This window comes from Channa argus, chromosome 18 (assembly GCF_033026475.1).
Source record: "Channa argus isolate prfri chromosome 18, Channa argus male v1.0, whole genome shotgun sequence".
NCBI classification, from domain to species: domain Eukaryota; kingdom Metazoa; phylum Chordata; class Actinopteri; order Anabantiformes; family Channidae; genus Channa; species Channa argus.
Window position 1 is genome coordinate 14,941,051 of NC_090214.1, and position 18,116 is coordinate 14,959,166.

Here is an 18,116-nt window from a genome sequence, read left to right on the forward strand (position 1 = left end):
TTTTTGTTAATACCTCCCAACATATTAAATCTATCTGAATGTCCTAAAAGACCCACTAATGCGATATATCTGTTGGTTGTTAGTATGATGGGGCACATATGTTTTTTTATTATTGTAATGAGTGATTAAGTGGTTGAGGTTAACCCTCTTATCAGATTACAACATATAAATTGAAAACAAAAAAACTAAAACTAATAAGAATGAGCAATAGTTTATAGAAAAAAGAGATTATTACGCTAAAACGTGTTTCCAAAATAAATAAAATAAATTACAAAAAAATTAATAGAACTTCTCCTTATTCTTTCGGCTGTTCCCTTTCAGGTGTCCCCACAGTGAATCGTGCCTCCATCTAACCCTGGCCTCTGCATCCTCGTCTCTCACACCAACTAACTTCATGTCCTCTCTCACTACATCCATAAATCTCCTCTTTGATCTTCCTCTAGACCTCCTGCCTGGCAGCTCCAACCTCAGCATCCTTCTACCGATATATTCACCATCTCTCCTCTGAACATGTCCAAACCACCTCAATCTGGTCTCTCTGACTTTATCTCCAACACATCTAACATGAGCTGTCCCTCAGATGTCCTCATTCCTCATCCTGTCCATCCTCGTCCCTCCCAAAGAGAACCATACCATCTTAAGCTCTGCTACCTCCAGCTCTGCCTCCTGTCTTATCTTCAGTGCCACTGTGTCTAAACCGAACAACATCGCTGGTCTCCCCACTGTCTTGAACACCTTTCCTTTCATTCTCGCTGATACTCTTTTATCACACAACACACCTGACACTTTTCTCCACCGGTTCCAACCTGCCTGCACTCGCCTCTTCACCTCTTTTCCACACTCTCTACTGCTCTGAACCGCTGACCCTAAGTACTTAAAGTCCTGCACCTTCTTCACCTCTGCTCCCCGTAACTTCACCATTTCACCTGGGTCCCTCTCATTCACACACATGTATTCTGTCTTAATGCGGCTAAGCTTCATTCCTGTGTTTTCCAGAGCAGACATCCTCCTCTCTATATTTTCCTCCACCTGCTCCCTGCTCTCGCTACAGATCACAATGTCATCTGCAAATATCATAGTCCATGGAGATTCCTGTCTAACCTCATCTGTCAACCTGTCCATCACCAGAGCAAATAGAAGGGGCTCAGAGCCGACCCTTGATGCAGACCCACCTCCACCTTGAACTCCTCTGTCACACCTACAGCACAGCTCACCATGGTCTTACAACTATTATATATGTCCTGCACCACTCTAACATACTTCTCAGCCACTCCAGACTTCCTCATACAAACAATAAATAAATAAATAATAAAATACCGGACTTGAGTGTAAAGGCAGTTGTTGTGTTATAGCTGCAGGGGGCAGTACAGAACAACTAAAAGTAATTAAAAGAAGTTACCTTAAGTCGACGAAGAAGAAACGTCAACAGGAAGCAGGAGAGAGAGGTACTATTGCTAAAGGTTAGCTAAGCAGTTTGCTTTTTCAAAATATAAACATTTATTTTAATTACTGTTGGATTTTCACGGTAAAAACAGACAAATATTGCTTGAGGAATAAAGTCGCTTTGTTGCTGAAACGAAAAGTTACAGTACGACGACTTAAATAGATTTTTGCTTTCATCATTTGTATCAGACAAGCTGGAGGCCTACAGTTAATTAAGATTTTAAATTCATTTTATTGCTGTTTTTTAATATGTGTTCATGTAACAGTGTAACAGAGTTACTAAAAACAGCCTAGGAGACAGTGTTAGAGAATTGTAGGCCTTATTTTACCACCATTTGTCCTTTAAAACCCCTGACAAACATACACTTATCCATGTTTGCTCTTAGTAAGTGAGCTAAATGTAGATAATAATAACTTAACACGAGGGTGTGTATAGGTTTGTGTTTAAAGAGTTGTGGGTGGGAGTTAGGAGCATTAATTGCACCCTTACATTGATAACTACATGACAGAAATCCAAGCATGTCTAAATAATAGGGGATAACACAGCCTGAAATCAAATACCAATAGACCACAATCCTAAAATCTGTCTTCTAGGCAGGAAACCATAAATGTTGGGGACAAACAGGTCTGTAATCCTCTGAATTTTTTTCCTCATATAGATTTGGACAATGCAGTAATCTGATAAATTCTGCCACTACTAATGTGAATTATGATTATGAGCATGTAATATGTAGAATAATAAATTATTATGAGAGAATAATCTTTTTTTTAAACGGAGCAAAGCTCAATTTACAGCAGACCAGGTCATATTTAGGGATTTAGAAAATAATAATCAGAGACTGCAGTCCAAGTAGCTTTCTTATCTAACAGCAGTTAAAAAATGTCCTCTATTTAGTGTTAGGTTTTTATGGTTGGTTGAAGTGTGTCTATTACTATAAAGCAAGTTGATTAAATCTCATCCTGTGACTTTGAAGCCACAAGGTCAGCATCCAGTCTACATGCAGATAAATTAATAGGTTCTTAAGCAAACATTTAATTTAAGATCAATTAATGTTTTACGTAGATCAAAAAGTGACAAAACAAATACAGGTCCATTATATCTTAAGATTTGTTGACACCTCTGTCATTTTGCTCACATGTCACAGAATCTTCACACTTCACAATATCGTTGCCTCAGACCGTGTCCTCCACTGCAGGTTTTCAGCATGGCGGGTAGACGGGCTCTGAAGGCTGTGCTCATTGACCTAAGTGGAACTCTACACGTAGAGGACACAGCAGTACCGGGGGCCCAGGAAGCCCTAAACAGGTAGGAAAGAGGTCCCAAACCCAAGAGTTTCATGGTTGATTTGTGAATAAAAACCAATGTGCAGCATTATTGTGTCCATGTGTTGTTTGATATTCACATAAATTAACTAAATCAGCTGTCACTTTTGTTAATGCATTTTGATGCTGCCAGGTTACGCCAGGCATCTGTAGCTGTGAAGTTTGTGACCAACACAACAAAGGAAAGCAAAAGGACCTTACTGGAACGACTGCAACGTCTAAACTTTGACCTTCAGGCAAAACACATTTTATTTAGAGCTTCTACTATTGTGTTAAAGAAACTGAATATGAAGTTAGTCAGATGCATTTTGTGTTTTGGACGTCTGGAGTGTTGCCTTTATTGTCCAAACTTTTGAAAATGAACTCACAGGAAAAAGAGATCTTTACTTCTCTGAGTGCAGCGAGGAGTCTGGTGGAGCAGAACCAACACAGGCCGCTGCTGCTGGTGGAGGATGGCGCACTGGAGGACTTCACTGGTACTAAGTGTTTGTTGGTGTGTGTGTTAGATTGAGTGAGATCATCCTTTAAATTGTGGGTAAAATGTTTTTTTGTTTTATTGCCAAAAACATTTAAAAAGGCCGAAATTACTAGAATTGAAATAATTAAATTAACATTAACGCTGACTATTCGTTGCCTGACTACTGCTATATACATTACTTTATGTCCTTTAATCTGCAGGAATTGACACGACAGAGCCAAATGCTGTTGTAATTGGACTCGCTCCTGATCACTTCAACTATCAAACACTCAACACAGCTTTCAGGTGACAAGGTTATTCATGACTAGCGTTTTTCAGTGAATAACAGAGCCATTTTGTTACTTTTGGAGTAAATACATGGGCAAAGTTCCAATTTATCAAATACAAAGTTTTAATGGACTGTTTTTATTGTATTTTTTTAATAAATATTTAAATCAGCAATAAGATTTAAAGGTTTTTTTGGCCTGCAGAAATAGCAGAATCATTGAGAGACTACCTCATCCTGTTGTTGATTGTAAAGTTTGCAGAAAGTGCTCTTTCTCCTATTATTTCTTCAATATGATTTTTGATATAAACAATGCGGCCGTTTTATTGTGTATATTTATCCTCAGAATGATTCTGGATGGAGCTCCTCTCATCGCCATTCATAAGGCTCGGTACTATAAACGTAAGGATGGTTTGGCCCTTGGCCCTGGGCCCTTTGTGACAGGACTGGAGTATGCCACAGACTGTAAAGCTGTGGTGGTGGGAAAGCCTGAAAAGACGTTTTTCACACAGGTTAGAAATGTTTTTATTTATACCTTTTTATTGAATTAAGAAAGGCGAACATGGTTATATTTATTGTTATATTGATACTTTAAATGTACTTTTTAGTTGGGCCAAAATAAACTGCATGATATGCTGCTATGAATTTTTTTTGGACCAGCTGTGGAGTTTATCTTTAGAAGGCTACACCATCATTTTGGAGACAGATTTGATCTGGATTGGAGTTGATTACCATACTCGATTAACATAAAAACGTGCTGCCTCCCCTCTCATTTCCTTCTCTTTGTTTTTTTCAAATAGGCTTTGTCTGATTTGGGATGTAGTCCCTGTGAAGCCATCATGATAGGTGATGTAAGTATATTGTTATTTGTGATTAATGAAGTAAAATCTGTAAACTTTATGAGGAGTTTCAAAATTTTGTCCATTTTATAGAATTAATTTTATATAACCTAGAAATCTTATTGTCATGATTATTGTCAGAAATCTTATTGTCATGATTATTGTCAGAAATCTTATTATCATGATGGTCCCTTGCCGATGTACATGAATGTTGTTGTGGTGAAAGAACCAGCAAAGGAACTCACAGCTTGCTCTTGGCATGACTATATCGATCTCTCACTCTCACTCTCACTCTCTCTGGGTCTCAGTTGAACTTGGTTGCCAAAATGACCTCGGAGCTTCCTGCAGCTGATAAACTGCCACAAATATGGTCGAGCGTACAACATACTTGTTTGTTTTCCTAAGAGTAATTTGGGCAAATCACGTTCACTTCTACTTTGATTTCCTGTCTCCATGATGGCCCACAAACCTAAAATGTTATTACATGCTGAGATTTCTGAGGAAGAAAAAGGCCTATCTTGTTTATATTAAACTGAATCAATTTTTGAAACTCCTCCCTTATTTAATGTTGATCTTTTCCTACAGGATGCAAGAGATGATGTAGGTGGAGCTCAGAATGCAGGAATGTTGGGCATTTTAGTCAGAACTGGTAAGAGAATCAAAGTTTTTGCCACCTTCCTGCCTCAACCAGTCATGGTTACATTATAACCTACATTGCATGGTACGCAACCTTGGATCACACTACACCAATAACCATGGTGATTCTTGATGTTTTTTCCACGATCTCTCTCAGGTAAATACAGAGAAGGAGATGAGAATAAAATCAACCCTCCACCTCACTTGACATGTGACAGTTTCCCAGATGCTATTGAACACATCTTGAAAAACCTGCTATAAGCTACAAGTAACTACAACAGATGATGACAACAAGTAATTACAACAGAAGTCTACAGTTTCATTTCTTATCGAGCCACTAATCTGCGAAAAGCTCAAAACACTCCTCACATAACTCCAGCACTGTATGCTAGTGCTGTTAACAGTGGAAGAAAGGAAGATACTCAATGATTTACATCATCCTAAAAAAAATTACAGTTGACGGATCATCAGGTAGTTTTAGTGTTTAGGTGGTTTCCATTGGTGAGTCGAAAACAACATAATTAGAAAAATATGTACTTTGGAAATAGCAAACACAAAATGTTTTATCAAGAGGTTTAAGATCATGTATAAAATAAATCAGCTGTTATTTACTGTAGAATTAAATATGTATTATGCTTAATGCAAAGATGAACAAAATTAAGAAAGTACTTCACAGTCTCAGAACCTTCAGGTATTTGCTCAAAATTTATTAACATAAAATATTTTAGCGTTTTGTCATGTAATGTTTTTTCTGTATTGGAGAAACAAAACTGATACAGTTGATGTTAAAGTTTAACTTATGTGAGAACAAGATTAACTGTCAAATATGCCTCTAGAAGTCACAGATTTTAAATACAGTAACAAATACCCAAAGCTAAAAAACAAAAGAAACAGATAAGAAAATATGGTAGAAAAAAACTGCATGGTAGTGCAACTGCCACAGATGAATTTGCATTCAGTACAAAATGATCGTGTAGAGTAAAAATATTGTAGAGTTGGTGTAAAAATGTGTAAATTGTGCCTGTGAGTCAGACAGACTCGTACTCTTTCTCCCAGGCTGTGTATCTGTCTATCAAGTTTCGGGCCGAAGGTTTCGTGTGTGTGATGACTTCCAGTAAGTCAGCTGTTGTCACAGTTTCCAGCTTAATGGCAGGCATGCCAATATTTTCTGTTGAGGAGAATCACATGAAAAGATTATTCAGGGACACTTCACAGAACAAGTGTCTGTTGTGTGGTCAGTCTTATTTTGTACTCCGTCTGTCCACTAAACATCTGTGTTCGTGTGTGCCACCCTACCATCCTGATGGGACTCCAGCGCATCAAAGATCTTGCGGACTGGTCTCATGGCGGCCTCCTTACACACCAATCTTACATCAGAGCCAGAATAACCCTCCATGTCCTCAAACACACATCACAAACAAATGAAGCCTAGCTGATAGGAAATGATTTATGGATATTTATTCTCTCCTCTCATACATGATAGGCAGCATTTTTTCCCCAGACACTGCAATTATTACTCTCATGCAGTTGACAAAAACGGATAAAAGGATTAAACACTTACCTTTGCTAGAGTTTCATAGTCCAACTCAGTTCGTAACTCTACCCCTCCTGTGGAACTAAGAGGAGGCAGCCAATGAGAGATCATGGCTTGGCGAGCTTGTGAGGAGGGAAGACTAACTAGAATTCTCTTCTCTAACCTCCTTAGCATGGCGTGGTCCAGTTCCCTGAAAAAAGAGGACAATCGTTTTTTTTTTGTAATTTTCTTTTTAACTGGTTCTCTGGAACTGCAAATTAAAAATCATTTACTGCTGCTGACAAAAAAGTAACATTCAGAGTATAAGATAATGACGTGATGTTTTAGGAAATTACCAAATGTGTGATAAAAGAAAGAAATAAAAAAGAAGATTAAGAAGTTTACCTGTATTTATGTGTCTGTCTTACATCTCCATTTATAAATGTAATTAACCAGAACATGTTAATTAGTTGGGTGTCATTATGAAGGATAAAGGCACATGGTATGTGTTTATGCTTAGTGTTACCAAGGCAGGTTAGAGGCAGCCAGTACAAAGACCAGGTCTTCTGATCTCGTTAGTCCATCCATCTGAACCAGTAGTTCAGTCTTCATCCTGCGACTCCCCTCGTGCTGGCCCCTAAAAACAGATATTAGTCTGCAGTTAACATTAAATTTTCATTCGGTTTGGCATCCACATTAGTGGATTATTATTCAGTGATGTTTGCAGAGCCATGAGTGCGTAGTAACTAAAGGTTGAACACAGTGGGAATAACATGGTTCCAATATTCTTTATCTCCAACCTCCAGCTCCGCTAAAACTGACAAATGAAAATTTTCCACATTTTGCAGTTCAGCTCACCCCATGCTGCTTTCTCTCTGACCCATTACTGACTCCAGCTCATCCAGGAATATAGTGGATGGAGCATGGTACCTGGCCAGCTCAAACAGGACCTGCAGACATTTGAGAGAGACCGAGAGAGAGAGATAGTTGGATAGATAGATACGAATCCATGATAAAATATGAAAAGATAAGGGACTAATAACTTTATTTTTCACTTATCTGGTACATGTGTTGAATAGCAACCTACCCTAACCAGCTTCTCTGAGTCTCCCCTCCACTTGCTGACGATGCTGGAGGCTGAGATGTTGAAGAAAGTTGTCTTACATTCTGTAGCCACGGCTTTGGCCAGTAAGGTCTTACCTGTACCTGCATGTGAGACAATTGATGACAAGAGTGGAAAAGGCTTTATAGTAGGATACTGATTAGGACCACGAAAATGGCATGTTTTTCTTTTTATCTGTGAACCTGACAAAGGTAGCACTTCAGGCGTTACCTGGGGGACCATAGAGCAGCAAGCCCTTCCATGGGGACAGGATGCCTGTAAACAGCTGAGGGTACTGTAGAGAGACAGAAGAGAGGGGAAACTAAAATTGCCACATTTGAGTTGAATGCCTTTGTATATGCTATATTCTAACCCATTTATTCATGAGTCTAGACATTTGTGCCAGATGTAATTAAATTCCCTACAGCCAATTCTGACATATAGCATTGACAAGAATGTGATGGACATAAGTTTACATTAACTTTGACCACCAAAGTCTACTCAGTTCCTCCTCGTGTGCTGTTGGATGCTTGTGCTAAATTCTATGAAATTCCCTAAATTTGTTGTGATATTGTGTTCAGTACAGATGTGAGGTTATAGTTAGCTTGACCTCTGACCCCCCCAAATCTAATAAATTCATCCTTGAACTCTAAGGGATGTTTTGTGCCTAGTGTGAAAAAGCTGTCTAAAGGCATTCCTGGGATATTACATTCACAAGAATGAATAGGATGGACCGACAACCTCAGAGCCTCTGGCCACAGCTGTCAGAGTGACAGAAAGAAGAATGAAAATGGGAAAGGAGAGGAAAACCTGAGAATGGACAATAATGGAGACAGAGTTAGGAACGTTGGGGAGGTGAAGGGACGGTTTTATTCAATAAAACAGGGCAGCAGAATAGACAATAGACAAATCAGTTTTCATCTCAGTTTGTTAATGTCAAGAGGATGCAGACAACCTGATTTTTTGTCATCATATCCATGAGAAAGGTCCTGGTGATGATGACTGAACAGTTAGTATGTATTTTTTTTGTGTGTGTACCAGCTTTTATTTGTATGTGTATGTCTGCAGAGGCAAAACTGTGTGAATGTAGCTATATATATTCTACATGGCATTCCGTGTGTGTTCCTTCCTTCCTACCTGTCTATTCATCGATGTATGTGTGTGTTACCATAATATCCCAGATATAGATTTAATGTCAGCTTAACAGACTGGCCTGACCCCACTGCCCTCCATCTCTTTAAGCCCTTTAAAGAAGATGTATTCAGAATCGAAGATGGGCGACCGGTGCTGAAATACCAGCATCTTCTAGCATCCGCTGTACCTTAATGGGATAGACGACGGCCTCTTTGACTAATCGCTTGGCGTCCTCCAGGCCGACGATGTCCTCCCACCGCACATTGGGACTGTGTAAATAGATGTCCTTTAGGGGTGAAACGCACACAGACACACACACAGTCAAGGAAGAATTTGGAAGCTATCAGCTTTCAAAGGACACACATGTCGTGGTGCGATTAAGCTTGCTTAAACAGGTGTCCTTTAGAATGAGACATCAGATAAGGTGGATAGATGGAACCTGGACCTTCATTAATACAACAAATCAATGCATTCACAGCTTTTCGTTGCTCTCTAGTGGACATATTTGATATAACATAAATCACTTAAAGGATGTTTTCACATTTTTACATTATATTCAGTGACACAAGTTAAAAAAAATCTCCTCTACATATTCATTACATATATTTATACTATTTAAGCATGTCTTCTGTACCCTGCTGATGATTGTTGCCAGTTCTCTCATCTCACCAGTCATTCCCGAAAAGCCACTGAGGGGCTTCAGAAGCCGTTCCTACAACACAATACAAAAATGTATTTTGTGAGTAAGAAGGGGTTTTTACTATTTTTGGTTTGTAGATATCCAGTTTTTCAATCTAATTACCATGTAGTCTGAGTCCAAGCCACCTCCTTTAGCAGCATCATGGGTTGTACCTTTGCCATCAGTCAACTGGCCCTAAGACAAACAATATAATATTTTGTAACATTTAGGTAAATGTAATCTTAGTAAAAACAAAACCAAAAGCAATACTTTTGTTTCAAATGTTTACGTGTCTGTGTACGCTTTGTTTTCATGGGACATTTGGTATTGCCCCTGTATGTCTACACCAAAATACATACTGTTAGTAAAGGTTCTGTCAGACATATCAGCAGCAAATATAATCAGCAACTCCCCTAATACCTTCCTGTGTGTCAATGCTTCTCCGGCTGCTCCATTTTTGATGGAGGAAACATTGAGACCAAACTCTGACAACTCTAGAGGAACACAGGAGCCATTCTCCTAGAAAATGAATCACAATGATCATGAAAGTGATGTCACAATAATCACTATTTATTTTTTGAATAAATTGATCCTGGTGGTTCTGTGTTTAAATGTGTACATTGGTATGTGCGCTGGTTGCTGTCTTCTTGGCTCCATTTCCAGATTGTGTGCTCTGGGACAGGATGATTTTGGGAAGAGGCTTCACAGCTGAACAAGGACTTCTGAGAGACAGAAGGCATTTCATTGGAATCAATGGTGTGTGGTTAACTAGCTCAAATATATTTTGTTTCATATTTTCTTTCTTTTTTATTTTCAGATCAGCCATTACAAATTTGTTTTTGCTCCGGCTTTAATACTGTTTTTTTTTTTTTGTTTATTACTGAATATCAATATACTGTCCTGAGCATTAAAAAGAAAAATGTTAGAGACTGATATACTGACCTCTTTACTCCACCACTTTTTCCAAATCTGCTTTCACCTTCACAGAAAAAAGATGTATAGAAAATTTAACTGCAAATGAGATTTAACAGATTTAACAGCAATAATTCACTTTCACGGCTAAGCAGGAGATTCAGTATGATTTGTTTTTAATGTAATTTACCTGGTTCCACTGTTCTTCTGATGAGTTTGGGATATTTCTGGAACTTAATGTAATGATAACTCTCATATTCCATCAGCATCATTTCGAGGTCGATGTTATCACAAACATCAAACTTCTTCACACCTCCATTCGTCTCCTGGTCCAAGGCCATAGCTGCTGCCACATAGCTGGTGGGCAGACACACACATAAAAAGTAACAAAACCATGGTCAACTATGTCTGTTGGGCTGTTTCGAGCAGTGAGCCTCACGAGTCTAACATTGTTTACTTCTAACTGAGTTGAATGTGTCTATAATCTCTATGCAGTATACAGGTGTACGGCTACACATAGGTATGATCTTCTGTGTCTTATATTTGGGGCTTCCTAACCAACTATGCCCAGAATAATATTTGGATGAGCAGTGAAACTTATCGCACTAAGAATAAAAAAGTTGAGTTGCTCTGTCTTAGCTTTAAGAAAAACCAACCTGTGAATCTTAATGGACATTTACATGTATATATTATAGACTGACACAGCTTTAGATAACTGTTACTCACATTCCTGCTTTCTCAGGTACCTGTATTATAGCAATTGTAAATTAATCTAAAAATATCAGCAGCATATACTGTATATGCAGAGGTACATGCTTTTTTCCCCTCTCAGTATTTGTTTGTATTTGTGTTCTGTCACATTTAAAACCTGTGTTATTTTGCTGTGTTCAAATGCCTTTAAGTACATGATACTTGAGTTCGTCATACTGACCCCTGTCCTAGCAGGTGGTGGTACATGAGGGTGAGAAGGCCTTTCTTCCTCATCTCAGTCCTCAGCTCGTCCTGTTGGAAAACAACACAAAAAGTCCCTCAGCAATAGCTTGAACACAACTCTTATACTAAATTTAACAGCAAAAACTGGAAGCTGGGTTTGGAGCTGGGCCTGTTTATCAAATATAGGAAACGCTTTAAATAACAGTGAAAATCTCTAGGTGTTTGACCGTAGTTCCAACACAACATAGACTATGCAACTGCAAATATAAGCCATTTAAAGCAGTCACCTTTAGCTGTGCAAAACTATAACACACTGCAATATGTGGACAAAACAAATAGCCTAATGAACAAATCAAGACAAAACGTAAAGATGTAAAGAAGACATAATGAAACTATTTGTTAGATACAATTCCAGTATTGTTAAATAAATGGGTGACTTATTGACTGCAGATGAATGTAAAAGGAGTCAAGTATCCAGTAGAGGGCGACAAATTGTCACAAATGACAACCAGATGACCGGGTTTCTAGGCAACCAGTGGACGCCAACTATTTGGATACGACATTAGCTCGGTTAGCTAAACAGCTAACATGTTAAAGTCCACTTCAAATGTTAGTCTGATATTATTATTCTGATATTATTTCACAACATATATCTTAAATGCAGTGGCGCAGGCCTGGATACCCTCTACTGTTAGTGAAAAGTTACGTTGACATTTGGGACAGTTAATTTGGATCATAGACATTACCGTAACTGCCCCTCTCCCAAGTAGCAGAGCTAACTTTAGCTACGTTAGCTTACTAAAGGTTGGCTAAAATGACAAAAGTGTTTTACTCACTCACCGCCTCTCGGGCTTGATTAGCGACTTTCATAGATTGATATGAAAGTTCCATCATGATTCTAAGGTTAGAGGGACAACAAGTCTCTCAGCTGTGTGTTTGCCAGTTGTTGTCAGTCTGCTCCGTTTCTCTAGTTTCACCTCCCGGCCTCCGTACATGCAGATTGTACTGAGCGCTTTCTGTGCGAAAACACAAATACCGCAAAAAACTGCTAAGTACTTCAAATCTATGGCAGTGGCACATAGCAAAAGTATAGAATCGGTGTAAACATGCATTTAAAAAAAGGGGAAATAAGGGAAAATGTAATTGTGTTTACAAAAAGAGCGTTTATTTTTCAAAATAATGTTAAATAATGTTAATGTTAAATAATGGTTGTAAAATCTGGAAAAAGCCAGTAAGTGTACCTCTGGTCAAGAGTAAGACTTTTGCCACAAAAAAAGAATATGTGATCTTTTAGCACCTTGAAAGTCTTACTTAGCTCTAATTACAAAACGATATTTGATTGTCTAGTGCACTTCAACAATCATACATTGTTTCCGGCTGAGATGTGATACTGAATTTGTCCACTAGAGAGCAGTAGCAAGCTGTCAGCTATTGCTGTGGGTAAACTGAAGCTATGCTCCTTACTAATAAACACCGTTCTATTTGTAATTATTTCTTTTGTCTGTCATCTATCTGACAAAGAAGTGTTTGTACTTGTGTCATTGTGAAGTTTGTCCATTTTTATACACGCAGTTGACAAATATATTTAGGCTGGTTGCCAGGTTGAGCTCGCATCTGTTTTTTAGGGGGTGAAAGGGGTCTTAAAGCTGTGTGCGTGCGAGTTTAATCCGCAATAATGGGTTTGCATTTCTGCAACATGTGTTTATAGAATGATAATGGGTGAGTACTGAATAAGCCAAGCAATTATTCATATATTCCAATAAGGTGCAACTTCTGCCAGTGCACACTGGTATTTCAGTGCAGGTTTCCTGACTTCAAATGTGAATATATCTTTTTAAAGGATTTTAAGAAGATGCAGGCAGCAGGATCAGGCCAGTTTGTTAGGATGATGTTAAATCTATTTCTGGGATATTATGGTAACACACATAGAATAAAGAACCCCAAAGAATAAATAGGCAGGGATGAAATATACATATACAAATGCACATATACATGTCGGTTACAAAGCAATATGCACATGTGCACTGTATATGTTGTACATGTGGACAAGTATGAACATGACTATCACCTTCCAAAGATACACCCATACAAAAACACACCCGCATGAAACTCAAACTTCTGTCAGCCCCCAGGCCTTTCCCATGGATATGACAACAAATCAGGTTGTCTGCATCCTCTTGACATTTACAGAGGAAGATGAGGACTGATGTGTCTATCTTCTATTCTGATGGCCTGTTTTATTGAATAACACCATCTGTTCGCGCAGCATCCCTCCACCTACCCACAATCCCTAACCTCATCTCTATTTCTATCAACTCTCCAGAGTATATAAGGTCAGCTTTGTGATTTCATTCAGCTTCTATTTACCTGCTAAAATTACCCCTTGTTTTTGTTCTGCTTGGAGGGCAAAGGCTGTGATGGATTGCATGCTGCGATTATAGCTCTATGCATGTAATTTTAACAGAAAAAATTTTACGTGATGAATATGGTAGCCTTGACTCAAGAATCATTTGGGATCCATCAATATAGTTATGCATAATATCGGTTGACCTCTGTCTGTCATTGGTGCTATGACTTCAGTAAAGGATCAGAACGAACTAGCTCTTTTAGGTTTAACCTCCTTAAATATGTATGTAATAATCATATAAGACTTTTCTTTCCAAAAAAATTTATTTCTTCTGGTACTGTCTGTTTCCATTTTTACTTTACAGTAAATTGCACATCTGCTCATCGGCATTTAAGGTACAGTAATGGGCTTTTTGGTCCATCTTGCATATTGTTTTGCTACCCATCTGTGACCATACTGCTACTGATAGTGTTGTATGTAAACTAATTTACTCCAGTTTTGGAGAGTTTCAGTATATTTTCACAAAAAAGATAAGTGGTTTGAGTGGTTTGCCTAAAAAGGTAGAACGAGCAGAAGGGAGAGCATGTGATTGGTTGTGTGGTACAATTCAAATAACAAATAACATCCCCAAAGGCTTATTAGCTTATTACAGTGTAGAAATGTAGAGGACAAAGACTGTGGATAGTCTTTTTCATGCCCTGTTAGGCTAGTGCAAAGTTCCGGATGATAAACAGAGGCTGAGTAAATGGTGGCCACGTAGCTTGGGCAGAACCTGAGATCAAGCAAATTGATCTTGAAAAAACATTGTTCCAAGTATATTTAACCTCATAAAACCACTCTCCAATACATATTGCAAATGAATGAGGTTGCCAAAATATTAGATATACCTCTTCCTCTAATGCACTCCAGTACAACTCCACTGCCCACTTTGACCTCAATAATAAACATAATAGAATTATCACATTTCTGACACTTTCAGCCTAGAAAATAGGATTATAATTATAACCTGTAAAAGTAGAATTCACGGCAGAGCCACTGTATTGGACTGCATTAAATTGCACAGGTGGTCATAATGCCTGATTGGTACGGTAGCCTTGAGAAAGAACTCCAATTTTAGAAAACGCATAAAAATAGACAAAACACAAGCAAATATACAAAAACAACTTCACCAATTTAACAATATGGCCGCAGCATTAAGAAACAAGCTGCAAAAAGGCATAACTCAGCCAAATTGAGAAATGCTCTGCATAAGCCACAGCACAACCAAAAGACACAAGACCACCTACAATGGTTTTTGTTGTAGACAACTGTCATAACAATGTTTCTACAGGAACACTAAAAAGTCATGGACATTTAGAAATGTAAATTTATTTTTAGTTGCTCCCGGAGCTATTTTCGTTGCGTTGTGGTTTTTTGCAGGACTTCTCTCAATTTGGTTGTAGTATGCCTTTTTGCAGCGCATTTCTAAATGCTGCCCCCATTTTCAAATTAGTGAAGTTGTTTTTGTATATTTGCATGTGTTTTCTCAATTTGCTCTCAGGGCCACCATTGTTTGTTATATATGGTATATGACAAATGTTATGCTTTATAGTTTAAAAAAAAGTCACAGGGCTACATGATTTATAGGATTTGATTTCACTGATAAACTTAAGTGTTGGGAGAAAAACTATGGGTGAACCCTGACAAGGTAATGTGAGAATAGACCTTAACAAAGAAGAGAGAGCACATACAAAGACAGGACCTATGATGATTAAAATGTTGCCATCTCGGCGCTCACAAGGATCTGAGCATTTTTTTAAATATATTCTGTCAGGTTTGAAACCGTTTTTGTGTGCCTCATCAAGAGATACTTGGTCTTTGGAGCAAGCACTTCTTTTTGTTGGTTCCGTTAAAGGTTTAACAAGTCAGAGCTTTATAAATCTAATCTATAAAAGGACCTCTGGGGATCTATATGCATATACACACATTTACTGTAGGGGTACAATGTAGAAAAGTGTTTTTGAATTTTCTATGTATTTATATAGATAGAGAGGTATATATATAGAGAGTAATGTATTGATCATTACCAGCATTGCATAATAGGTTTAAAAGTAATTTCCTTTGTCACAAAATGTGAACCAATTACCATCCATTTGAAATGATACATTTTAGACTCCCTCCCTCTGTAAAGGTCACTGATTGTTGAAAAAGACAATACTCCAAAACCTGGATATAAATGTTGCTTTATCACTTCCCGAAGAACCCTATTTATCAAAACTTGTCGGAAGGTCTTGGGCTAATAATAATAATAATAATAATAATAATAATAATAATAATACGTATTTCTATGGGTGCTGAACACCTCACCGACTATGTAGGCAGAATCAGAGCTTGCAGAGGAATGCTCCATGTGGAGTCCTGATTTGATTTTTGTATGTACCACAGTCATTTGATGTAACAGGTTAGGTAATATTAAAATTTAAGGTGGAGTCAAATATTGTCCTTGTGAGAGAAAAAAATAAATAAAGCTGGATTAACTGTAATGAAAAAAAAAATGTAGACTTGGAATCTAGCTTTTTCCAAGGTAGATTTTTGTGGTCAGGGCTGACATGGTATGACAAGTTGAACTTCCGATGTTACTATCCATGATCAAGCATCAGAGCCTCAATTGCACCTCAGAAAACTCCAGCATCTGTAAGTAGTGTACCAACTTCAAGTAGCAAACCCTTGGCATAGACTTGTACAGTGTAGAACATTGTAAGAAAGTCCTGGGTGCTGAAGAGGGTGTCTGCTAGAGCAAAGCCCAGTGTTGAGGGGATGAAACCTCTGCCATACTCCACCATCCATGTCCCAGCGCTCCACTGCACTGACGTGGCCTCACCTACGCCATGTATAATTGTGTCACCTGCGGGGAAAATTAGAAAATGCAAACAAAACAAACAAACAAAAAAAAAAAAAAACAGGTTTATTGCCACGTAAAGGCTTATCCTAATAACAAGGGGCATATTTTCATAAAAAATAAACATTTAAAATAAAAGATATCAAAATCTTACCAGGGTAGTATAATTCGCTCTTGGTTGTACCCTCCTTCCACTGTCTGAAGGTACCAGAAATGATGGTGTCAGAAATTTCAGCCCAATAACGACCTGACAGACGCAGGAAACAGTTCATGGGTTAAATTTATATTGTTTTAATTAGTCACAAAATTCTAAAAAATAGAAAGCAAGCAAAATACATCACACAGGCCAAGTGTGAGAGTCTGTGTTGTAAAATATGACAAAAAAAGTGTGGAGACATTTTGTCCTTTAGCATATGATAATAACAGAAGAAACATTCTACAAAACTTGACCTGTGGAACTGATCTTTTCCCATGTTGCATGCCACAACAACTTCATTCTTACTCACCTGAGTGTCCCCCTGTGTCCACAGCTGTTCCAAATAGCAGCACGTACTCTGTAAGCGAAGCGTGGAGCAGGCACATAGAGCCCATCCAGCCTCCGGCATTCACAAACACCCACTGCAAGTCCTCATCAGGCAATATGTGGCCGGGATACCTAGTGCAGTCACACCATATTAGCACTTTACAACAAAACTTAAAACCCTTTATTTGTATATAAACATCAGAAAGGTAACTGTAAAACCATTTAAAGAAGAATTTATCTTGACTAACTGGAGTTTTATGTAATCCTGTGCTGCAAGTAGCGCTTAAAGTATTAATTGTTTAAACATTTAGAGAAATAGAACAAGCAAAGCTAAGCACTGACCTTAACTTTTTCTTAAAAATATAAGTGCAAGATACAAATTGATGTTTTAGATCCTGGTTAAGTAAATGTTTTGAATTTGGTACAAGAGCATGAATAACCACGTTGTACCACTTTGTCAGAGATTTTTGCTGAACTGATAGGCAAAGATGTCTGTATATATTACTGATGCAAAATGATCCAACTGTTACCTCTTCCTGAGTTCGACCACCACTTTGGAAAAGGCCTGCTCATGGTCCTGTCCTGAGAATAAAGACATTTTACACTGTATACAAAAGGGCAGAGAGAAGACTATTTGCTTTACCTCTATGGATGCTTTTTTACTTCAACGTGCATTTGTGGGAACTTCAAGTTGCCTGGACTTGATTTAGATTTTTTTAAAAAGTCCACATAAACTAACTCACCTGCGTACTGTTTGGCTAATTTGGCGATGTCGTCTTTGTTAAAAACGTACTGCTTGTTGGCCATCCAGTGCTGCAGCAGTAGCACGGCCAGTACGGTGACTGCGGCGAACACGAACAGTCTTAAAGTCGTTCTGACTACAGACATAGCTAAAACAACACGTGCACAGACAGAGATACAGCAGCAGGTTTGACTACATGTGGACTTTGAGGCAGAAAGGTTGCACCAACCACGCCATCAGCAGTGGAGGCGTACACTTCATCTGACAGCTTCTTCCTGGTCAAGTGAGGGCGAGATGTCGCCGCTCAGCCAATAGGAAACAAATTTTGTCGCGTAGACGAGAAATACTCAGGGGTTGCCAGCATAGTGT

At 38.3% G+C, this 18,116-nt stretch overlaps 3 protein-coding genes across 11 annotated transcripts; 1 reads left to right on the forward strand and 2 right to left on the reverse strand.

The window, feature by feature from the left end:
- The first annotated feature begins 1,379 nt into the window (after nt 1-1,379).
- hdhd2 (haloacid dehalogenase-like hydrolase domain containing 2) lies at nt 1,380-6,907 on the forward strand. Of its 7 annotated transcripts, XM_067483237.1 has the most exons (10): nt 1,436-1,460; nt 2,038-2,068; nt 2,640-2,749; nt 2,900-3,002; nt 3,137-3,242; nt 3,445-3,529; nt 3,856-4,021; nt 4,310-4,360; nt 4,934-4,997; nt 5,142-6,907. In XM_067483237.1, the coding sequence occupies exons 3-10, from the start codon at nt 2,649-2,651 to the stop codon at nt 5,243-5,245; spliced, it is 780 nt and encodes a 259-aa protein (XP_067339338.1). In that variant the 5' UTR covers nt 1,436-1,460; nt 2,038-2,068; nt 2,640-2,648; the 3' UTR covers nt 5,246-6,907. The 7 variants fall into 7 exon arrangements, with proteins under 7 accessions (XP_067339336.1, XP_067339335.1, XP_067339337.1 ...); XM_067483235.1 differs by lacking the exon at nt 2,038-2,068 and having other exon boundaries at nt 1,380-1,460; nt 2,621-2,749; XM_067483234.1 differs by lacking the exon at nt 2,038-2,068 and having other exon boundaries at nt 1,394-1,460.
- Nucleotides 6,013-13,755, reverse strand: katnal2 (katanin p60 subunit A-like 2). 3 transcript variants are annotated; one of them, XM_067483224.1, is made up of 16 exons: nt 12,098-13,755; nt 11,256-11,326; nt 10,515-10,681; nt 10,355-10,391; nt 10,032-10,134; nt 9,833-9,931; nt 9,536-9,607; nt 9,368-9,445; nt 8,921-9,019; nt 7,831-7,894; nt 7,585-7,703; nt 7,356-7,447; nt 7,024-7,134; nt 6,546-6,708; nt 6,281-6,383; nt 6,013-6,152 (listed from the first exon to the last, which is right to left on the reverse strand). In XM_067483224.1, exons 1-16 carry the CDS (start codon nt 12,149-12,151, stop codon nt 6,013-6,015), a joined length of 1,572 nt encoding a protein of 523 aa, XP_067339325.1. In that variant the 5' UTR covers nt 12,152-13,755. The 3 variants fall into 3 exon arrangements, with proteins under 3 accessions (XP_067339325.1, XP_067339326.1, XP_067339327.1); XM_067483225.1 differs by having other exon boundaries at nt 12,094-13,755; XM_067483226.1 differs by lacking the exon at nt 6,281-6,383 and having other exon boundaries at nt 6,017-6,152.
- Nucleotides 13,756-13,908: 153 nt separating this feature from the next.
- Nucleotides 13,909-18,041, reverse strand: sigmar1 (sigma non-opioid intracellular receptor 1). Its single transcript, XM_067483238.1, has 5 exons — nt 17,749-18,041; nt 17,536-17,587; nt 16,989-17,137; nt 16,637-16,729; nt 13,909-16,488 (listed from the first exon to the last, which is right to left on the reverse strand). The coding sequence occupies exons 1-5, from the start codon at nt 17,891-17,893 to the stop codon at nt 16,259-16,261; spliced, it is 669 nt and encodes a 222-aa protein (XP_067339339.1). The 5' UTR covers nt 17,894-18,041; the 3' UTR covers nt 13,909-16,258.
- Between the last annotated feature and the right edge of the window lie 75 nt (nt 18,042-18,116).